This window comes from Amblyomma maculatum, chromosome 11, assembly GCF_055883805.1.
Source record: "Amblyomma maculatum isolate TAMU_Amacu chromosome 11, ASM5588380v1, whole genome shotgun sequence".
NCBI classification, from domain to species: domain Eukaryota; kingdom Metazoa; phylum Arthropoda; class Arachnida; order Ixodida; family Ixodidae; genus Amblyomma; species Amblyomma maculatum.
In genome coordinates, this window is record NC_139354.1 from 38,196,148 (window position 1) to 38,214,291 (window position 18,144).

Sequence of the window (18,144 nt, forward strand, 5' to 3'; positions counted from 1 at the left end):
AGGAGGCATTAGTACAGCAGGCATCAGCGGCGTTTGAAATTGATTTACAGGATAGAAAAGGCACAGTATCTGTCACAATTCGCGTACACACGTACCATGCTGTAAAGGAAGGGAGGAATGTGAAACAGTAGTCACCCTCTTCACTAGAAGCATCATTAACTGCCACATTCGCAACAAATGCGTAGCAGAATGCAGCACTCAGGTCTTCGCCTTTCACCACTTTAGTCGCCTAAGTGTCTCGTAACGTTTTTATTCCGGCAACAAGGCAGCGCGCACAGTCGTTCTGCAATTGTTCTGGAAGAGACTGCTTGCAATTGTGGAGCTTTAGGTAGGCAGTTGAGGTCAGTGGCGGTTTTTCACCTTCGAGAGTGGCCGCATAATAATGGTGTCACCACGGTGAGTACTCTTCTGGCATGTCCTATAACTAAGCGATCGCTTCCTCGTGTGCTGTGCGTTGTCAGTGCACGTTAAAGAACGCCAGGTGGTCGAAATTTCCGGAGTCCTCCACTACGGCGTCTCTCATAGCCTGAGTAGTTTCGGGACGTTAAACCCCACAAAACAACAACAACAACCTCTCCTTTCACCAGGTCCATTACTCGGCTTAGCAGCTCTGACGATGGCGGCAGCAGAATGCAGAACGGTGCAAATACATACGCGGCTGGGAAGAGACGCTGGACTGAATAGAACGCCGGACAAGCAACGCGTTCGAGTGCTCCCCGAGCGTCTGCTAAAGAGAGAAACGCCGTAATTTATAGACAGAACCCACTGGCATTCTCGATTTCAAATGCCCGAACGGTCTTCAACGCTCTACCTCCTCGGCCGTTGGCGTCGGATGGCGTTATACGCGTGATTGTATTGCACCGTGGCTCCAACCTTGGAGAAGGCGCAGAAGCATGAGTGAGCGAGGTGGTCTCGTGTTCACGTCTTGGTGACCGGATGAAGAGAAAGCAGTGCCCGGATGATGAAGAATCGGTACCTGCGGATGTTGGCTCTGGGTTTTATTTCGGCGTTCCCTCAAGGTCGCCGTCAACGGGAGCTAAAAGCATTGCATGTTTAAAGTCACGGCTCTACGAAGTAATTGCGGTCAGTCTTCACTTTATTAATGAAGTGACTAAAATACAGTCTTGTGCCAATGGAGGCAGATGAAAAGGTAGCAGGACGCGGTTCGTCAAGTGTCAAACCAATCAGGTTTTCGCCCATGATTGTCATCGACGCCACTGCAGTCGCACAACTAGATGACATGGTAGACACACATGCTAGCCCTTATACAAAACTCCTCTGAAACACCGATCGCAACGAAAAACTGCGAGTAAATCCTGCAGCGACGCCGACGACGTCAGGTGTCGGGTTACCAGTATGGGCATGCATATAAGACTTGTGCTTACGTAATCGCTCCCCCACTTCAATTTCGCTAAGCACAACATAAGTGGCTAGAGTTCGGTAGCCATCTGTCTTTCTTATTGCAGAAGAGTGTACAGTCGCTGCAGCAGGAAGAATTTTCTGAAGTCATTTGCAAACAAAGGTCGTCTTTTAATTATATTACACGCATTATCAGTGTACAAAACATCCTCGAAAGGATGCGGCATCGGAGGTCAGACGCTAAACAGTGATCACGGGTGATGAAAGTTGCAAGTATCTCCGCTCCTTACTATATTTAAGCTTCGTGTCTTGTGAAAGTGGTTGGCGACGTCTGTGGTTAAGAATGAGTTTTGAGATGTACGAATGCCTTACGGAAGAGGGAAGCCCTCGATGACAGTGCCTTAACTCGAGCTGACTATTTTGTCTTCAGCAAGAGATATGAAACGAGACTCAAGATGGCTGTTACCGGCATTGCCCAGCTTTTGCTAGAATCGGAACACGCCTATTTGTACACGGACAAGGCGGCTTTGGTCTTCTGTAAGGTCTCCGTCACGTGATCGAAGGGGGAACTGTACGGTTCCCACGTTTCTAGTGCCCACAGGTGACCTGTCAATACAGGACCCTTCAGAAGAAGTGTGCGGGCGGGTGCTGGTTGCTGATGATGTTGCGCTGCCTTCCGGGCCTTCCGCCCCGGCCCGCGCGGCAGGCTGCGGTCGGGATGCAGAGGTTGTTCTTGTCCCGGATGTAACCGCGAGCACAGAAGCAGCCGGGTACGCATTGTGCCGTGCAGGCCTCGGGGGCCTTCTGGCCGCATACGGCGGGACAGGCGGTGCCGCAGCTGCGGAACTCCTCGTTGCGTTTACAGCTGCCGCCATTGGGTCCCCCGCCTGCGCACTGGTTGCGAGGAACGCAGGGGCCGTCCCTGGTGGCGCGAATCAGGCCTGCGAGGGAGAAAGAGAGGGAGGCTATTTATTAACGCGGTATCACTAATCCAAATCAGCCGAAATTCTCTGATTCATGTCAAGAAAGTTCCATGAATGGCCGTCCGGCTGATGACGTCACAAGTACACTAAGCATGGCCGAGTCGGCAGGTTGCATCTAGCAGATGCGCTAGTCACGTGAATTCCCAGTAGTAGTGGCAGCTTGGATTAAAAAAAGACAGTAAAGAAAGAAAGGTATATTTAAGCTCAGCCCTTAAATGGCTCCCACCTGCTGCTCACCTTGTGGATCCTCGTTCGCATATACATACACTGTGCTAGTCCTTTAATCATAAATCCCTTAATTTTACCTTTATTATCTCACTCATACATACTCATTAGCATACAGTCGTAAGTAACCACATGTCATGTGGTCTTCCACATGACATGATATAAATAACCACTTTAACCAATCCGCACGAATATGCTTCGTGCTACGTGCGAAGCGTGCCTCAAGTGCCCAAGCACGACTTCAATCTCACTGAACTGCCCTAGTTGGCAGCTCCTGGAAACTGCCATGTGGTCTCGTGACGTCACAAACGAGCCATGCTCATAATTAGCGTCGTCACCGCAGTTTCTACACAACGTGGGCTTTAACGCTGTCAGGCTAAAACGACGAAGAGTACACCGGGTTGCAACGATTCTGTTCTGACGGTGTCTTAATTTTGCAACCCATAATGCTTCCACTCCGCAACTCAGTGGTGCACTAGAAGGATCGGAATATTCAGTATATCCGATCCTTCGGAATAGCCGGTGAGCTAGTGCCTCCAGCAAGGGATAACGATGAGAGAGAAGCGCGCAAGAAAATGAGATTAGCATTATGTAAGCGTGGAATCGGATGCTGTGAATGCTTCAGGAGAGCGCCTGGAATGCGGGAACGTTTTGTTAATTCCTTAACATGAAGCGCGGTCGGTGTGGTTTGGAAATCGTGGTGTAGCCATATTGTTTGGTTCTTGTCTGTTGTGAGGGCGCAGTGTAATAGGAGCACGTGCGCGAAATCAAATGGAACGAAAGACAAGGTCAGCAAGGCTCCCCCCCCCCCCCCCCCCCATTTCTCCTTATTACCAACATTTGAATCATGGGAGGAAGTGCTGCGCAACGCGAACCCCATTGTACAATTTGGTGTCATACGTATACAAACCACGCAGAAGTCACCGTGCACGCCACCAGCTGACGGCCACTTGGCTGTTCCACTAAGATGACTCAGTAACTCTTCTTCGGACAATTAATTTTTCTCTCTCTGTTTCTCTATATCTCTCTCTCATTACCAGAGCTGTGTGCTGAGAGGGCTTCAACTTGCGCATCGTTGTGTGACATTGTCATGTCCAAGTTACGCGTTAGACGTTATGCCGCGGTAGGCCCGAGCACTAAGATGTTATCACCGGGATGTGCAGTGGGCGGTCCTATAGTCGAACTGGGCCTCGAAGTAGCAGTCGAACTCATGAGGAAGTAAGGAGGGCTGCGGAACAACTATTCGACTGTCACTTCTAAGCCATGGAAGTTGGCGAAAAGAGAATGAGGCTATCCTTACTTCTACAAATGACTTTTTTTTTCTTGTAAGGAAAGCGTTTTTTCCTTGCCAGGCGGGTTTCTGTTGAACCCTGTACAATGAATGAATGAATGAATGAATGAATGAATGAATGAATGAATGCGGTTAGAAATCGTTAGGAACTAAACGAACCCGCTCTGTACGAAACATTGAATTGTAAAGTGACCCCTAGCCTGGCGCGCCAATAGAACAAATCATTCAAACTGTTCTTGCAAAAAACAATAACAAATTTGTTAGTCATGCATCATGTGGGTGACAAAATTCTTCCTTCGACCACTGAAGACGAGAAAAGTGCACCAGGATATACGTACCCGGCTTGCAGTTACACTTGGGTCGGCAGATGCGTTCGCTGAATTGACCCTGCGGGGCCGTTGAGCGGGTGATTCCGGCACCTCCCGAGCGGCTGCAGGGCACCAGGTCTCCCTCGGTGCAGGTGGGCTCACAGTGGGCGTTACACTTGGGGTTCCACACTTCGGTGCTAGGGTTGCACGACAGCGGCCCTGCAGACCCAGACACGCCGGTTATTCGCACTCGGGAGTCACGAAACGGTGGAAAGAATTAGGATAATAAATGTTTTTGTCAAAGCCACCCGTATCGTGGGAGAAAGCTGTTATTCCGATTGTTTTTTCTAGAAGGTGCCAAATTAAAAAAAAAAATACGGTAAGTGCCTTCAGATTTGTCTTAGCCATGGATCTATATCAGCGGCTACGGTGGACACCAAGTGATATGCAGAATACCCCAGTTATCTCGCTAATTAACTATATATAATTAACTTTACATTCTTGTCTTAGAGGACATGCTGTATTTGCAGAATCGGAGATAATCCTCCAAATAGCATAGCCGAGGAAAGGAGCTTTCTTTAAACAAAAGAAAAGACCTGTCGCGCCTTACAAGGCATACAATAATATCGCCATGATATATAGACGGCTTCATCCCGTAACATCGCGGGCCCACCTGTGTGAATTAGACCTCATCCCCGATAGATTACGTCAGTCTGCTGGCATCACCTGATTGCCAGACGAATGTGAGGCGGTTCATTGTAAATTTCGCCTCGACAGGCGGAGCGATCCACGCCGGATGCCCCCGCTAGCGCTGTTATGATGCAAAATCCGCATATCAAGCTGACATCTTTGGACCTTGTAGCCCGCGCTACAAATGATAAAGGATTATTTTATCTCGGCAAAACAGTTTGGAGGACGAGTTCCAATTCTGAAAATGCATCATATTCCCTAAAATAAAAATTCAAAAAGGTAATTAGTGTATTTAGGTAATTAGCGAACTAATTGAACCATTGTGTCTCTTACTTGGTGTCTTCCGTACCCCCTAATATAACCCCATGGTTTAAATAAATCTAAAGTAAAGTCAGTTGACCTTTCCTTTTTTTTTAATTTTGGACTTTTCTTAATGAAACGCTCAGTACACCGTTAGTCGGACTTAAGGTTAGTTTTCCTTGAAGACATCTGCTTGATGCTTAAAGTTAGAAATTTGTGGACTCGATTGATTGGGTCAGGGATCGAATCCCTTTAAAGAGTATCTGAAGTAAAGTACGCGGGGGAGGTCGATTTCCCCCCATCATGATCAAAATACTCCCTATTCATACGCCCTGCCGCCGAATGGGGTTCTTTCTCTGTTGTTACATTTGCAGCTGCCGATGTCACTGTAGGTCGGACTCAGCTATAAATATCCTCCCTCTCTCTCTCTCTTCACCAGAGTACTATAAGCTTTTCCAGCCATTGCTAACTTAGATGAGCGAAAAATGCCATTTCGGACATTATCCTTGCAAAGCGCGTTTCTTCACTTTGAATTTTGGCCCTCATTGATTGATTGGTTGATTGATTGATTGATTGATTGATTGATTGATTGATTGATTGATTGATTGATTGATTGATTGATTGATTGATTGATTGATTGTACTTCTTTTAAAGAAGAACACTGTCAAATGTCTGCACAGTTTCTAAGAAGTTGTTTTGCGAATGCAACCTTATGCTTCCTATTGGAACGTCTTCTTTATACATGCGGACGATCAATGTATGTACTCCTGCTCAGTTGCCTATACACGAAAATCCTTTTGGGCTTTCCTTGTTTATTTGTTTTTGGTTAGCTCACTTTATGCTACTCATTCAGCAAGAGCCAGTTTATTACCTTTCTTTTTCGCTGCTTGGGCGGAAGCTTGCCAAAGCTACAAGCCACGTTAGCTCGGTCGACGCCGCATGTACTGGCATTTCTCGCAGAACAAAGGCCGCTCATGTGGCGAGTGGCACTGCTAGGAAAGCACACATGTCTTCTGCAGTTCCGACTCAACGCGGCAAAAGGCCAGCACCCGCACAATCGCTGAAAGAACAGCGCGCAATGGCAATGCTATTAGACCAACAAACGCCCAAAGAGCGTACACGGCTCTAGCCGTTCAGGCCGCCAGGGGCATCGCTAGTCGCCGATCCAGTTCTGTCCCACGCTATTCAGCAAGTGAAGATAAACAAATTTTGTTGTATAAAGAACACTCGCGGGTCACGGATAGAGCATAAGGACGCGGCAACAAGTCAACAAGGATAATGCATGCCTGTCTGGCTGCCATAGGGTCAACTTGGTCAACTGTCTGCGCTACAAACGAGTGCGGATCGAACGGCGTATCTGGAATGCGAAACGCGTTCACCTTCGAGCTGCTGTCCGGCGGCCAAGTTGAAGACGAAGGCCGCCAGGGCAAGGGCCACGAGCCGGGTCAGCGATGCCGCCATGACGCCACTCCTAGGAATAGACGGGCTGGAAAGGAGGAAAAGAAAGCTTGGCGGTCAGGCGTCAAGCACTCGCCTCTCTGTACCCACGTACACGCCCGCCCAAACGAGGAAGAAAAACAACGCCAACACGAACGGTCGCGGTGTGACGCACGGACAGGACAGAAGACGCTCGTGAGGTACTTAGCAGACGATGCCCATCTAGTTTTGAAGCAGACGGCGCCTGACGTGAAAGTGGCAGACGATCACGATGCACTGCGAAGCGTTGAAGGAGGTCTGGTCTGTTGCGCGAAGGCAGACGGTGCATGCCAAGCCTTTTCGAAAAATATGTGAGCGAAGACATGTGCGTCGCTAGTACCGGCTGCGTAGATGTTGCCGTGGCGATCAATTCTGGGCACTCCTTTTCAAGTCCTGCCTCAATACATGCCTTTTATTTTAATCCAGAGAAGTGTTTCCAGGCTTGTGCACCACATGTTCCACCCACTTTTGCATCCACACTTTACAGATCAACTGGATAATAATCCAACTGCAAGACTGCCGAGATGGCGTCAAAGACCACCCATACCTTTGAATGTGTGCACAGGAAAGTGACACTGGTTGTTTGAAACACGACTTTTATTCAAATTACCGATATTGCACATTGCTGTAGGCATTTCTGCGGTCATGTGGCCACCACCCTTAACCATATTTGTTAACGCCTCTGGTAGAATTCCCTGCTAGGTTTGCCAATTCTGCTGTTTCTCCTCTTCAGGTTCTTGTTGAGTTGAAATTAATCCTTCTTGTTTTCTGGTTAGTAGTTTGGCTTGGTTTGTGGGGTTTAGCGTCCCAAAGCGAATCAGGCTATGAGAGACGCCGTAGTGGAGGACTCCGGAAATTTATACCACCTGAAGTTCTTTAACGTGCACTGACATCGCACAGCACATGGGCGCCTTTCTTTTCGCTCCCATCGAAAAGCGGGCGTCGAGGCCGCGGGATTCGATCCCGCATCCTTGGAAACAGTAGTCAAACGCCCTAACCAATGCGCCACTCTGGCGGGTTTGCTGATCAGTAGGGCCTTTTTCTATCGTATTGCATATTTATATTCTAATAAGGGAGTAATTACTCAGTGACATCCACCCAAGCGCAGCCATCGTACGGCTACAAAGGAAAGAAGAAGAAATCTGGGGATAGAACCCAGCACCACCGCCTTTCCGGGGCAGTCGCTCCACTGACTGAGCTAACCAGGATGGCTAGCATATCAGATAGTAGGGCGAGAGCGAATTACTCTATAACTCGAAGTAGGAATGGTGTTGATTAGATATTTAGGGTAATTCCCCAAGGCGGAGTAGATTTCTAATAAGGGAGTAATTACTCAGTGACATCCACCCCAGACGTTGCCATATATATTAGTGCTTTTTTTTTTTAATCTCATATAAAACAGCATAGATCCCATTTCTACTGGTTTCTTGTGTGGCCAATCCCCCTCGTGGGTATGTGTCATTATCTAAGGGCACAACAACAATAAAAGCATCTCTGAACTGAAGACGTGCGTCTTCCATTCGCTAGTACCGGCTAGGTTTCGGAAAAGCATCTTATTAAACATGCAAAGTGGACATATTTTAAGATTTGATGATGACTGCATCACAATTACTCCTCGAGTAGGAAATTCTGGCTGCAGAAAGCAGTGGGAATTGTCAAACCAGTCACAGCATCGATGGTCGCGTGTTCGCGGCATGTTCAGGATGACGAGAGAGAGAGAGAAAGAGAGAGAAGGCAGAGAGGTTAACCAGGAAAGCTTCCGGTTTGCTACCCTGCACTGGGTAAGGGGAATGAGGGGTTCCTCATTCAGGACGACGACCTCTTTCTTACAGTTAAGGGCTCGGTGACCTTATAGCTTAATTTTCTTTTAATTTTAATAGCTATGATCGTAATCGGAGTCGTTGTGATTACGGCCGCGATGCAGTCTCAACGCTTGTAAAGTTGTACACCATTGTATCCCAAACTGCAATTCAAGCGCCGGCTGTTTTACTTTTGTCCTCTTTTCGTTTTACGCTTTCGCTCTGGTGCGTGTTTGCTCTGAATACTCATGTTTCCCGAAACATAAAGTGAGACGTCGAAGTCGTTCACAAGAGCAGCGATAGGCGAACGCATTTGCGATTGCAAGAGCTGGCGGGTAAGAATAAAAAAGTTGGCTGAAGGCTTAGTTTGGTTAAGTCTGGAAGATTGCGAAAGCAATACCCTTGGCTGCGCCTTGTTCGGCGGCTGCGCCCCGACTACTGCGAGGAGCCAGCCCCATTTATCCTCCTAGCGTGACGTCACAGCGAGCGCCCTCTCTCGGCTGCGACACAGCGCCGTGTATGGACTCGCCGCCACCATTTGATGGCGCGAGCTGGAGCCCCGTCTCTCTGTCTGGCGTGACGTCACACGGTCACGTGAAAGGTCATGTATGGAGGCGCCACGACACGTCAAATGCTCGAAGTGCTAGCAGTATTGCTTTCGCAATAAAATTTCGAAATCACTGCAGAATCTGCGGTGGAGAAATGCGAAAGCTTGAGCTATATGCTGCTGCACACAGTACAGCGCACCCTTTGTATACATTTTGCTAGCAAGGTCAGGGCTTGTGCCACACAGGGGAAGTTTTCGTTCCTAGACGCGTGTTCGTTGCAGTGCTTCTACAAGTGTGGGATTGGACGGTATGCCATCGCTTTTGTCGTGTGGTGTCCTCATATCCACGTCACATTCTCACGCAACTCCACTGTCACGTCACATTGTCACGTGACACTCTCGAGTCATGGCCACATGGCATTTTCATGCAACTCCACTGTCACGTCAGATTGTCCCGTGATACTCTCATAGTCGCATGGACTGTCGCATTACTTTGCCACGTGGTGTTCCACTAGCTACATGAAATAATCGTGCAACTTTACTGCTTAATGACGTGTTCGTGCAAAGTGAATGTCACACGATCGACAATTGAATTAATTGAATTGTTTTTTGATTAATTAGCTAATATATTATTTCAATTACATATTGCTATTTTTCGTGCGATTCAGTTGTCTGCCCATGACTGACAGCCGCAATAATTAACTACATTAATTCAATCGCAATTTTTATATTCAATCTCGTCACAGTATATCTTACGCATCAAGTAATCATTTGCACACTATTTTCCCCAATACATTCAAACAAGATGCCGCTTCGAAAGAAACATTGAATCAAATAAATCAATTTCATTAATAACTAATTAAAATAGGTCAACCTAGCTGCTACATATTACACATTCATTACTGTACCACCCAACATCATTAAACTTTTTCATATTCATCGAAATGGGGCGACGGTTTCCTACCGACAAATTTTGCCGACACTTTTTGCGGGGACTTGTTTCTGACAGAAATAGCGACGAGGCAGGTATACATAAATCGCCAACTATAGGATGTGGCTACAAGATAGACTCAATCGGTAAACTTCACCTCACCTGTTTCACGTCTGGAATTTGGATTCCAGGCTAGCGAAAGCAGGGACATAAATTCGCACTAAGTTATTACCCGCGCCACCATGCCTTCGATGGCACACACCGACTTGATTGTATATCGATTCACACCGGAACGTATACAGGCGGAGGAAGGCTTGCCTTCAAGCACTTAATTGATACTCTGCAGAGCAACCAAAGCGCTGTTTCACGAAAGGTACTCGATTTCGTGGTTACCGCTAGCGCAAGTTCAGCTTTCTTGAGCAACATTTTTAAATGGAACCACACTAGTTATGGGCATAGTGACGCAACTGACGGAACTGCCACTGAAACCCCATTCGGTTGGCTTTTGTCAACAAGTAGCAGAAAGCCAGAACTATACCGACGGGATATCTGCGGATATATTGACTGAATGTATACAATCTACAATCAGCGAAGGAAGAGCCATAAACAACTTCTCGTCGATAATTTTTCTTGCCCGATATTTCTGCGCACGGTGAAACGAAGCTGATAGAATTAAATTAATGAGACGAACATATTTGAGTTAAAATACCAGTTGTTCTCTCTAATTTGATCCGCATCACATCATTCCAGCGCTTCAAACAAACCTGATCATGCATGTAGTACGCACATACAAAGATGTTGATTTATTGACTGGACTAAGCGCCACACGCAAGTGGTTCTGGGGCTAAGCTTTCTGCAATCCAAGCAGATGACGGTCATAAGTGCAAACAGCGCGAATCACTTCAGCTTTGAGAGTCATGGCATGATTTTGCAAAGCCCTTATTATACCTGTAACAATGCACCGTTAAATTGAGATGTGTTCGCATTTTGCTGACTTTCCCTCCGTACAGGAATGCTTAGCGCGTGGTTCTCCTGGCATTGCTCAAAACGAAAGGGAGGCGGGCGAGGATCGTGCGAGGTTTTGGTTATACGGTGAATGTTTGACCACAAACATTCGACGGTCCCTACTTTTTCGTCGGTTCTTGTATTAGATCGTCCAATACAAAGTTTTACGTAAGCATACAATGTCTGAAAATTTCTTTTGTTTGCGTATTAACCTGGAGGTAATTTGTTCCCAACCACTTTTCGTAATTAGACAAGGACCTTGAGCAATTAGATAAATTATAGAACAATATATATATATATATATATATATATATATATATATATATAACATGTGTGTGTGTGTGTGTGTGTGTGTGTGTGTGTGTGTGTGTGTGTGTGTGTGTGTGTGTGTGTGTGTGTGTGTGTGTGTGTGTGTGTGTGTGTGTGTGTGTGTGTGTGTGTGTGTGTGTGTGTGTGTGTGTGTGTGTGTGTGTGTGTGTGTGTGTGTGTGTGTGTGTGTGTGTGTGTGTGTGTGTGTGTGTGTGTGTGTGTGTGTGTGTTACGCTGAGACACAAGTGTAGAGTAACAGCATTATCAGTGTTTAGCAACTCCTACTGTTTCTCAGTATGTAATATGATCAGGTTACATCCACTTAAGCACCCAGCTCATATCTGGAACTCTTATGTAGTAGCCAATATGGTGCTCATCAATATATCTAGATTATCTCAATCAACTTCGACTGGGCAGGGATGTAGGCTGAGCTGCTGAGAGCTGTTGTTATAGAAATCTTATTTATGCTGCATTGTTTGTCGAATACGTATGTGTTCACATGAATGCATCGGGAACAGTTGATAGTGTTGAAAACCTCATATTCAAGACAAGAAAAAAAAATAAAAGAATCGTACACTGGACTAATCGTCCGTTTTCCACTTTACGGTGGATGTCGCGACCTAAATATGCACGATTCCACTCTAAAATTAAGAAATTTCTTGAGAGTAACGCGACTGTACCATGCAATCAACCATACTTAATTGTTCGTTTTAGCCGGAGTCCTTTTTACGGCCACCATCTTGCACTGGCTGCGATGCCAATCGCCATTAGTAGAATACAACATTCGCGATTTCCTGTGTTAATGTTGATTATAATCATAGTTATAGTCAAACTTATGTGTGACTATAATCATAGTTATACGGACCAAGATCCGTATAACTCGTGCTATGGTCTTTCCAGTTGTGATGTATGGATGCGAGAGTTGGACTGTGAAGAAGGCTGACCGCCGAAGAATTAACGCGTTTGAATTGTGGTGCTGGCGGAGACTCTTGAGAGTTCCTTGGACGGCCAGATGATCAAATCAGTCGATGTTGTCGACCATAAACCCTGACTGCTCATTGGAGGGTCGAATTCTTAAGTTAAAGCTCAGGTACTTTGGTCATCTGATGAGAAGAGAGGAGTCGCTGGAGAAAGATTTGATGTCGGGAAAGGTTGAGGGTCGCCGGAGAAGGGGTAGGCAGCGAACGCGATGGTTAGATGGCATCCTCGAGGCACTGCAGATGAAGTTATGTGATGTTAGGAAGATAGTGAGAGACCGGAAAGAGTGGCGTGATATGGTCCATAGGGTCACGAAGAGTCGGACACGATTGAACGACTGAACTGAACTGAACTGATAATCATAGGGCATCATGGCAGAGAAAAAGGCGTTAAAATCACGCCGAGTCTAAGTTTTGAAACTAGGTTATAACCGAAGTGGGACATTATCCTGGACGTACAAGTCACAGCTTATCGGCTGTTAATCAGGAGTTAAGCTCAGATGGACAGAATAAGCGGAAGGGCAGAAACCGGGGCGCGGTAAGAGTTCGGTACCGACGGATTTAAGCAGTTGTGCGCAAACCTAGATTGCTGTCTCAGCTGGCTTAGGACTGTTCACATGGTTGTATATAGGTCGCTCCACTTCATGTAAGGATCCTGATATGAACCTATGCACAAGGGTGACAATAGTAGGCAAATTTTTGTGGTCTATTGACATCTCCGCAGCTTTCGTAAAATGCACAGCATGTGGCTCCATGAAGAAACGATTCTGGACCCCTTAATACAATATCTTCACCACAGAGAAAAGCGGTAAAGGCGCTCTTAAGTTTTAAAGGACTCGGTGTTGTGTTCGCGATTATAAACATTAAGTGTGCGCCCTCTGTCTCTTTAGCGTAGTGTACTATGGAGAAGTAAAAACCTACACTCTTTCTTTCCTTTTTCTCTATTTACTCCCCTATCTACGTGTATAGCGTAGCCTACTGGACATCGCTATTAACCTTCCTGCCCTTCTGTTGTTTCTCTCTCTCTCTCTCAATCTCTCTCTCGCTCAGCCCAGTGCAATACCTTAACGGGCAAGCAAAAAGAAATAGTTTTTTATGTAAATGTTCCCTTGCGTTCTTGTTTTACGGCGGCACATTTTTTTTTTTTTTTTTTTTATTGCTAAAAGCACAACTCAAAGCACGACCATTGTGTACGTCACTTACTGGTTAACAAATTTCTCGCGCTAACCGCAGGGGCCAAAATAAGAGAAGCAAATTTCGACCCAGAGGATTGCAACACTCTGTCCCGAAGAGGAAAAACAACGGTAACTGGCCTGTAAAAATTACGTTTCAAGAAAAGATAAACCGATAAGTCCTGCACCTAATTTTAAAACAAGTCAGAAGCATGAAAACGCTTAATCCTATATATATATATTGTGAAGAGGAAGAAGTGCACAAGGAACATGCCAGTCAGTGGCATCGTGATCGCTGCGCGTGCTGGATCTGCCTGTGTTCGCTGCCGCTGTGTTCGAAGCTGATCTGCTCAGTCCTGCTGATCAAGTCCTGTTGATCCGCTGAATAAACCCCCCATTCTTACAATATATTCTTTTTTTTTGTGTGTGATCAGTCTTTTGTTTAGCCAAGAATAAAAACATTTACAACGGAATGTATTTTTTGTCACTTGTTCATTCAGTGTGGAGGTCATTACAGGCTTGAGTTGCATCCGATTATAGACGCCCATCGTGGCGCCAGCATCTTAAACAAGTGCGAGGCAGTTCCCCGAACGGTATGACTGCACAGCCGTGATGTACCGAAGGACACTGCCGAACGTTTAGCAACGTCACCCCGTAGAGCTGCTCCGCAGCGATACCCTGTTCTACATGCGATGTATAGGCACACCGGTGCAAGGGCTATGACGCTTCGCGATTACCGGGAAAGTGGGCACGCCCACCTTATTGATTCTCCTCGTGCGAGGCACTGAGCCCGCACCATTAGAGGCGCCGGCCCCCCGCACGGTGTATGCACTGACTACACGGAATACAAGCCACCGCACCCAGCCTAACTGACATTGGGCGTGCACCATCAGGCAGGAAATGTTCTCTGGTCGCAGTTGGTGTTATCTCGCGCGGCGCGCGAAGGTCTTCTATCGACTACGCCTGCTGTGTGTACTGTTATGCACGGTCGTCGACCTATAATTATACGAGGCTCTAAAGGAAAAAACGTGGGGATTTCACGTCTTCCTCTGGCTTATGTCATTGCTTATGTCACTCCTTCCGATGAAGCAGCAGATTGCTAACAGCTATGCCCTTCCCTATACGCGCTAGCCAACCTTTCATAAGGGGGCTTTAAAAAATGACTTTGCAGCCGGTCCCGGCGTATGCTTCGCTCATTATGCGCTGTCATCCTTACTGCATGCAGCTTCAGAAAGTGTAATTCCGCTATTATAGTTGACAATCTTTGAATTTGTACATGCCCTGTGTCGTTGAAAAAAAAAAAAAGTTATGTTTATCAGCACACTTATTCTGCACATTTTCCTTTCTCTCACGCTAGCTTGAGTGGAGCACGAACAGATACACCAGTCTTCTCTCTTATGTCTCCACAATAACAATGCCATAGTGTCACTAATTTTCTTATGCACAAGGTGATCCTATATCCTATTTAGCCGTTTAACCAAAGTTGAATCCACACTTTCCCGCTCGAGTTAAGTAGATTTCGCTTCATAATAATAAGTCTGAACACTCACTCACAGACTACTTTTTTTTTTTTTTTCATCGTAAAAACCAGTATTTTGACATGTTCCGATTGTATTTCATTCAGCTGCAAAAGGCGCAATTATTGATAAAAAGGTTTATAGTGCTGAAAACGTAATATTCTTTCTCGCCGGCTCAACTCAGAGACTTGACATTGTAGATAACGTTGGGGGAAATATGGAACCAGTGATAAGTGACTGAAGGCTGGTGGCGATTTGGTGTACGACTTAGAGAGTCGATCAAAAAAAAAAAAAAAAGAAGCATTTGACGTCACCGAAGTTTGGTTGTGAAAACTGCCGACGTTTCCAATACCTGCGTTTATAGCTTTGTAGTTTACCCAGGCTCCGTTTCCTATAAAGATCTCCGTGATAGTCAGTTGATATAGGGCAACTTCAGTTTGCGTCAGCTAGCTTACACAACCAGATGATATATCGGCTCTTTAATTGAGACCAGTCATTCTTGCTCAGATTGATCCAGGCTGCACATCATGTAAGGTACGCTGCCAAAGATAGTCTCAGGTGATGCCTTTGACAATATGCAGAACCCACTGGACTATATGATAGTACTGCTTTGACAACTGTCATCCCCGTCAACAATGCAGCCATGCACCCTGTCACCGCCTGCATTTGCCTGTATTTGCTACAAATTCCGAGAATGCGAAAGGGTCAGACGTGAAGAGAACATCGCTGTGTCTTACCTGGTGAACAAGAAGACGCTTCTGTGCCGGTGGCGTGTAGGGGCGACGTCGACCGGCCGTATGCCAGGATCCAAGGTTATCCTGCGGCGGAAAACACCGCCGCCCGGTTTCCTCTTCCCCTTCCACTCCATCCCTCTTTCTCTCTAGTGTTTTAATTTTTCTTTCTGTTCGCACTCCAACCGCCACCTACGCGTCAAACGTGTGAGCCTGTTCCCTCTCACCCTCTATGGGGCAATTCCCGGCCGAGCGATACAGCGCGCGCCGAAATGCACGCACGCACAAACGAGCCACATCTCTCGGAACGGACGTTGCAAGACACATCCAGCGCACCACAGCCTTCCTCTTTTCTTTTTTTCTTCTATCCTTCTCATCCTTACACTCTTTCTCTTTTTCTTCTTTTGTATCTCTCCTTATATCTCGCTTTGTTCTTCGCATTGAGCATCTTCTCGAGAACGTGTATTCCCCACGTGCAAAACTAGCGTGCGCCTGCCCTGTAAGCGGGCTTCGAAGGTGTGCATGTCTGTGTGTGGGTCTAGCAGACGATGGCACCCACGCAACAGACGATGGAGCAGACGACTTGAACTTGTCGGCCCGCAGACGATCGTAGGGTGCGCGGCTTTGGCGTCTGCTCAAAATGTTCTTCTCCGCCTCTGCTTCATTCCATAAAGTTCTAAAGAATGGAAGCAGCAAGCATCTCCATGGCGAGTGAGGTTCGGCGTGACTAGAAAGTCAATTGGGGTCGCGACTCGTGGGCTCGCTCTCTGGGCCGATGCACAATCGCGCGCAGCGCGATGCGAGGATGCAGGGTGCAAAAATAAAGCGACAAGTGGCGGCCTTAAACGGCCACGCTGGACTCGCCAAAGCAGTCTTCCTGCATAATAAACAAGGATGTAAATGCGCGTTCTTCCGGCATACCTGTCGTACGCGTCCCAACGTTATGGATGGCAGATGCGCTCGCTATAGCCGTCGACGGCCGTGGCGGGAAGAGGTTGGCGCGGCGAGGCGCCTCAGAAAATTGCGCGATACTTAATTGGCACCAAGCATTCTCTCCAGGTCTCCGGTTTCCTGGGCACGTACGGAGTGCACGTGTAGTGTGTGTTATACGGAGAGATCTTGGCGGGCTGTGTTAAAAGGAAGTTCAATCACGACCCCAGCTGTTGTTGTTGGGGGCACCATCACCTGCTAGTCCTTCATCTTTCCTTCCCCGTTGTGATGGTTGTTATCGCGCCATTGTTGATGCCGATATATTTGGTGTGACTGTGTTTGTTTACTCTTCAGCCAACTAATAGCTATATGAAACAAAGCTCATACGAAGGTTACCGCTTTTCACGATATATTGAGGTAAAGAACTTGATAGAACCATGCATATATACATAGTTATATAGAGCACTATTTTTACTTATCCACTGTTCTACCTTTACAACTCTTATCACAACGTCAAGAAACCTAAAGATCGGCAACTTAACAGGTGGACCTATAGGTTGAGGTATAGTTACTACTATACCATCCAACTGAGCATTTCAGCACTCTCGCCACACTATCCTCACTGCGCGGAAACCCTCCGACTCTGTACAATCGTTAATGAATACGTACCAGCTAGCTCAACTTATGACGTCGATGCCTCCCTAATGCTCTTATTCCCATGGTAGCTAGCAATGCACCGCATGGTTCCCGCGGCAACCACCCTCCGATTGCTGCTGCTGGTGTTACTGCTACATCTGCTGCTACTACTACTAGCACTACTGCTAGTACAACAAATACTACTGGTTTGGTTTGTGGGGTTTAACGTCCCAAAGCGACTCAGCCTATGAGAGACGCCGTAGTAGAGGACTCCGGAAATTTCGACAACCTGGGGTTCTTTAACTTGCATTAGCATTGCACAGCACACGGGCTCCTTGCTTTTCGCCTCCATCGAAAAGCGGCCGCCGAGGGATTCGACCCCGCAACCTTGGGAACAGTAGTCGAGCGCCATAACCACTGCGCCACCCCGGCGGGGCAACAAATACTACTAATACTAACACTAATACTAATACTAATAAATACTACTATGCGCTGCTGCTGCTGCTACTGCTACTGCTACTGCTACTGCTACTACACTTACTACAAATACTACTGCCCCGCCATGGTGGTGCAGTGGTTACGGAGCGCTCGACTGCTTTGCCCAAGGACGCGGGATCGAATCCCGGCCGCGGCGGCTGCGTTTCGATGGAGGCGAAGCGGAGTGGCGTTCGTGTGCTGTGCGATGTCAGTGCACGTTAAGAAACCCTAGGTGGTCGAAATTTCCGGAGTCCTCCATTACGGCGTCTCTCATAGCTTTGCTGCACAGATGGCACTTCCAGGCACGCCGACGATCACTCAATTTATCATTGAATTACCACTGGTTACTATTATTTCAGTTATTTTTGAATTTATTTACATTACAATTACATCGCTTCAAGCATGACGTCAAGCTTCACGCCTTCACGAGCAGTCGTGATAAAGAGGAACATTCCAGAAATTCTTTTGAACGCTGCATCTT

At 46.9% G+C, this 18,144-nt stretch overlaps 1 protein-coding gene across 1 annotated transcript; it reads right to left on the bottom strand.

The window, feature by feature from the left end:
- Nucleotides 1–1,078: 1,078 nt before the first annotated feature.
- LOC146173541 (uncharacterized) lies at nucleotides 1,079–15,782 on the bottom strand. Its single transcript, XM_084584750.1, has 4 exons — nucleotides 15,627–15,782; nucleotides 6,536–6,642; nucleotides 4,197–4,385; nucleotides 1,079–2,300 (listed from the first exon to the last, which is right to left on the bottom strand). The coding sequence occupies exons 1-4, from the start codon at nucleotides 15,755–15,757 to the stop codon at nucleotides 1,984–1,986; spliced, it is 744 nt and encodes a 247-aa protein (XP_084440876.1). The 5' UTR covers nucleotides 15,758–15,782; the 3' UTR covers nucleotides 1,079–1,983.
- Between the last annotated feature and the right edge of the window lie 2,362 nt (nucleotides 15,783–18,144).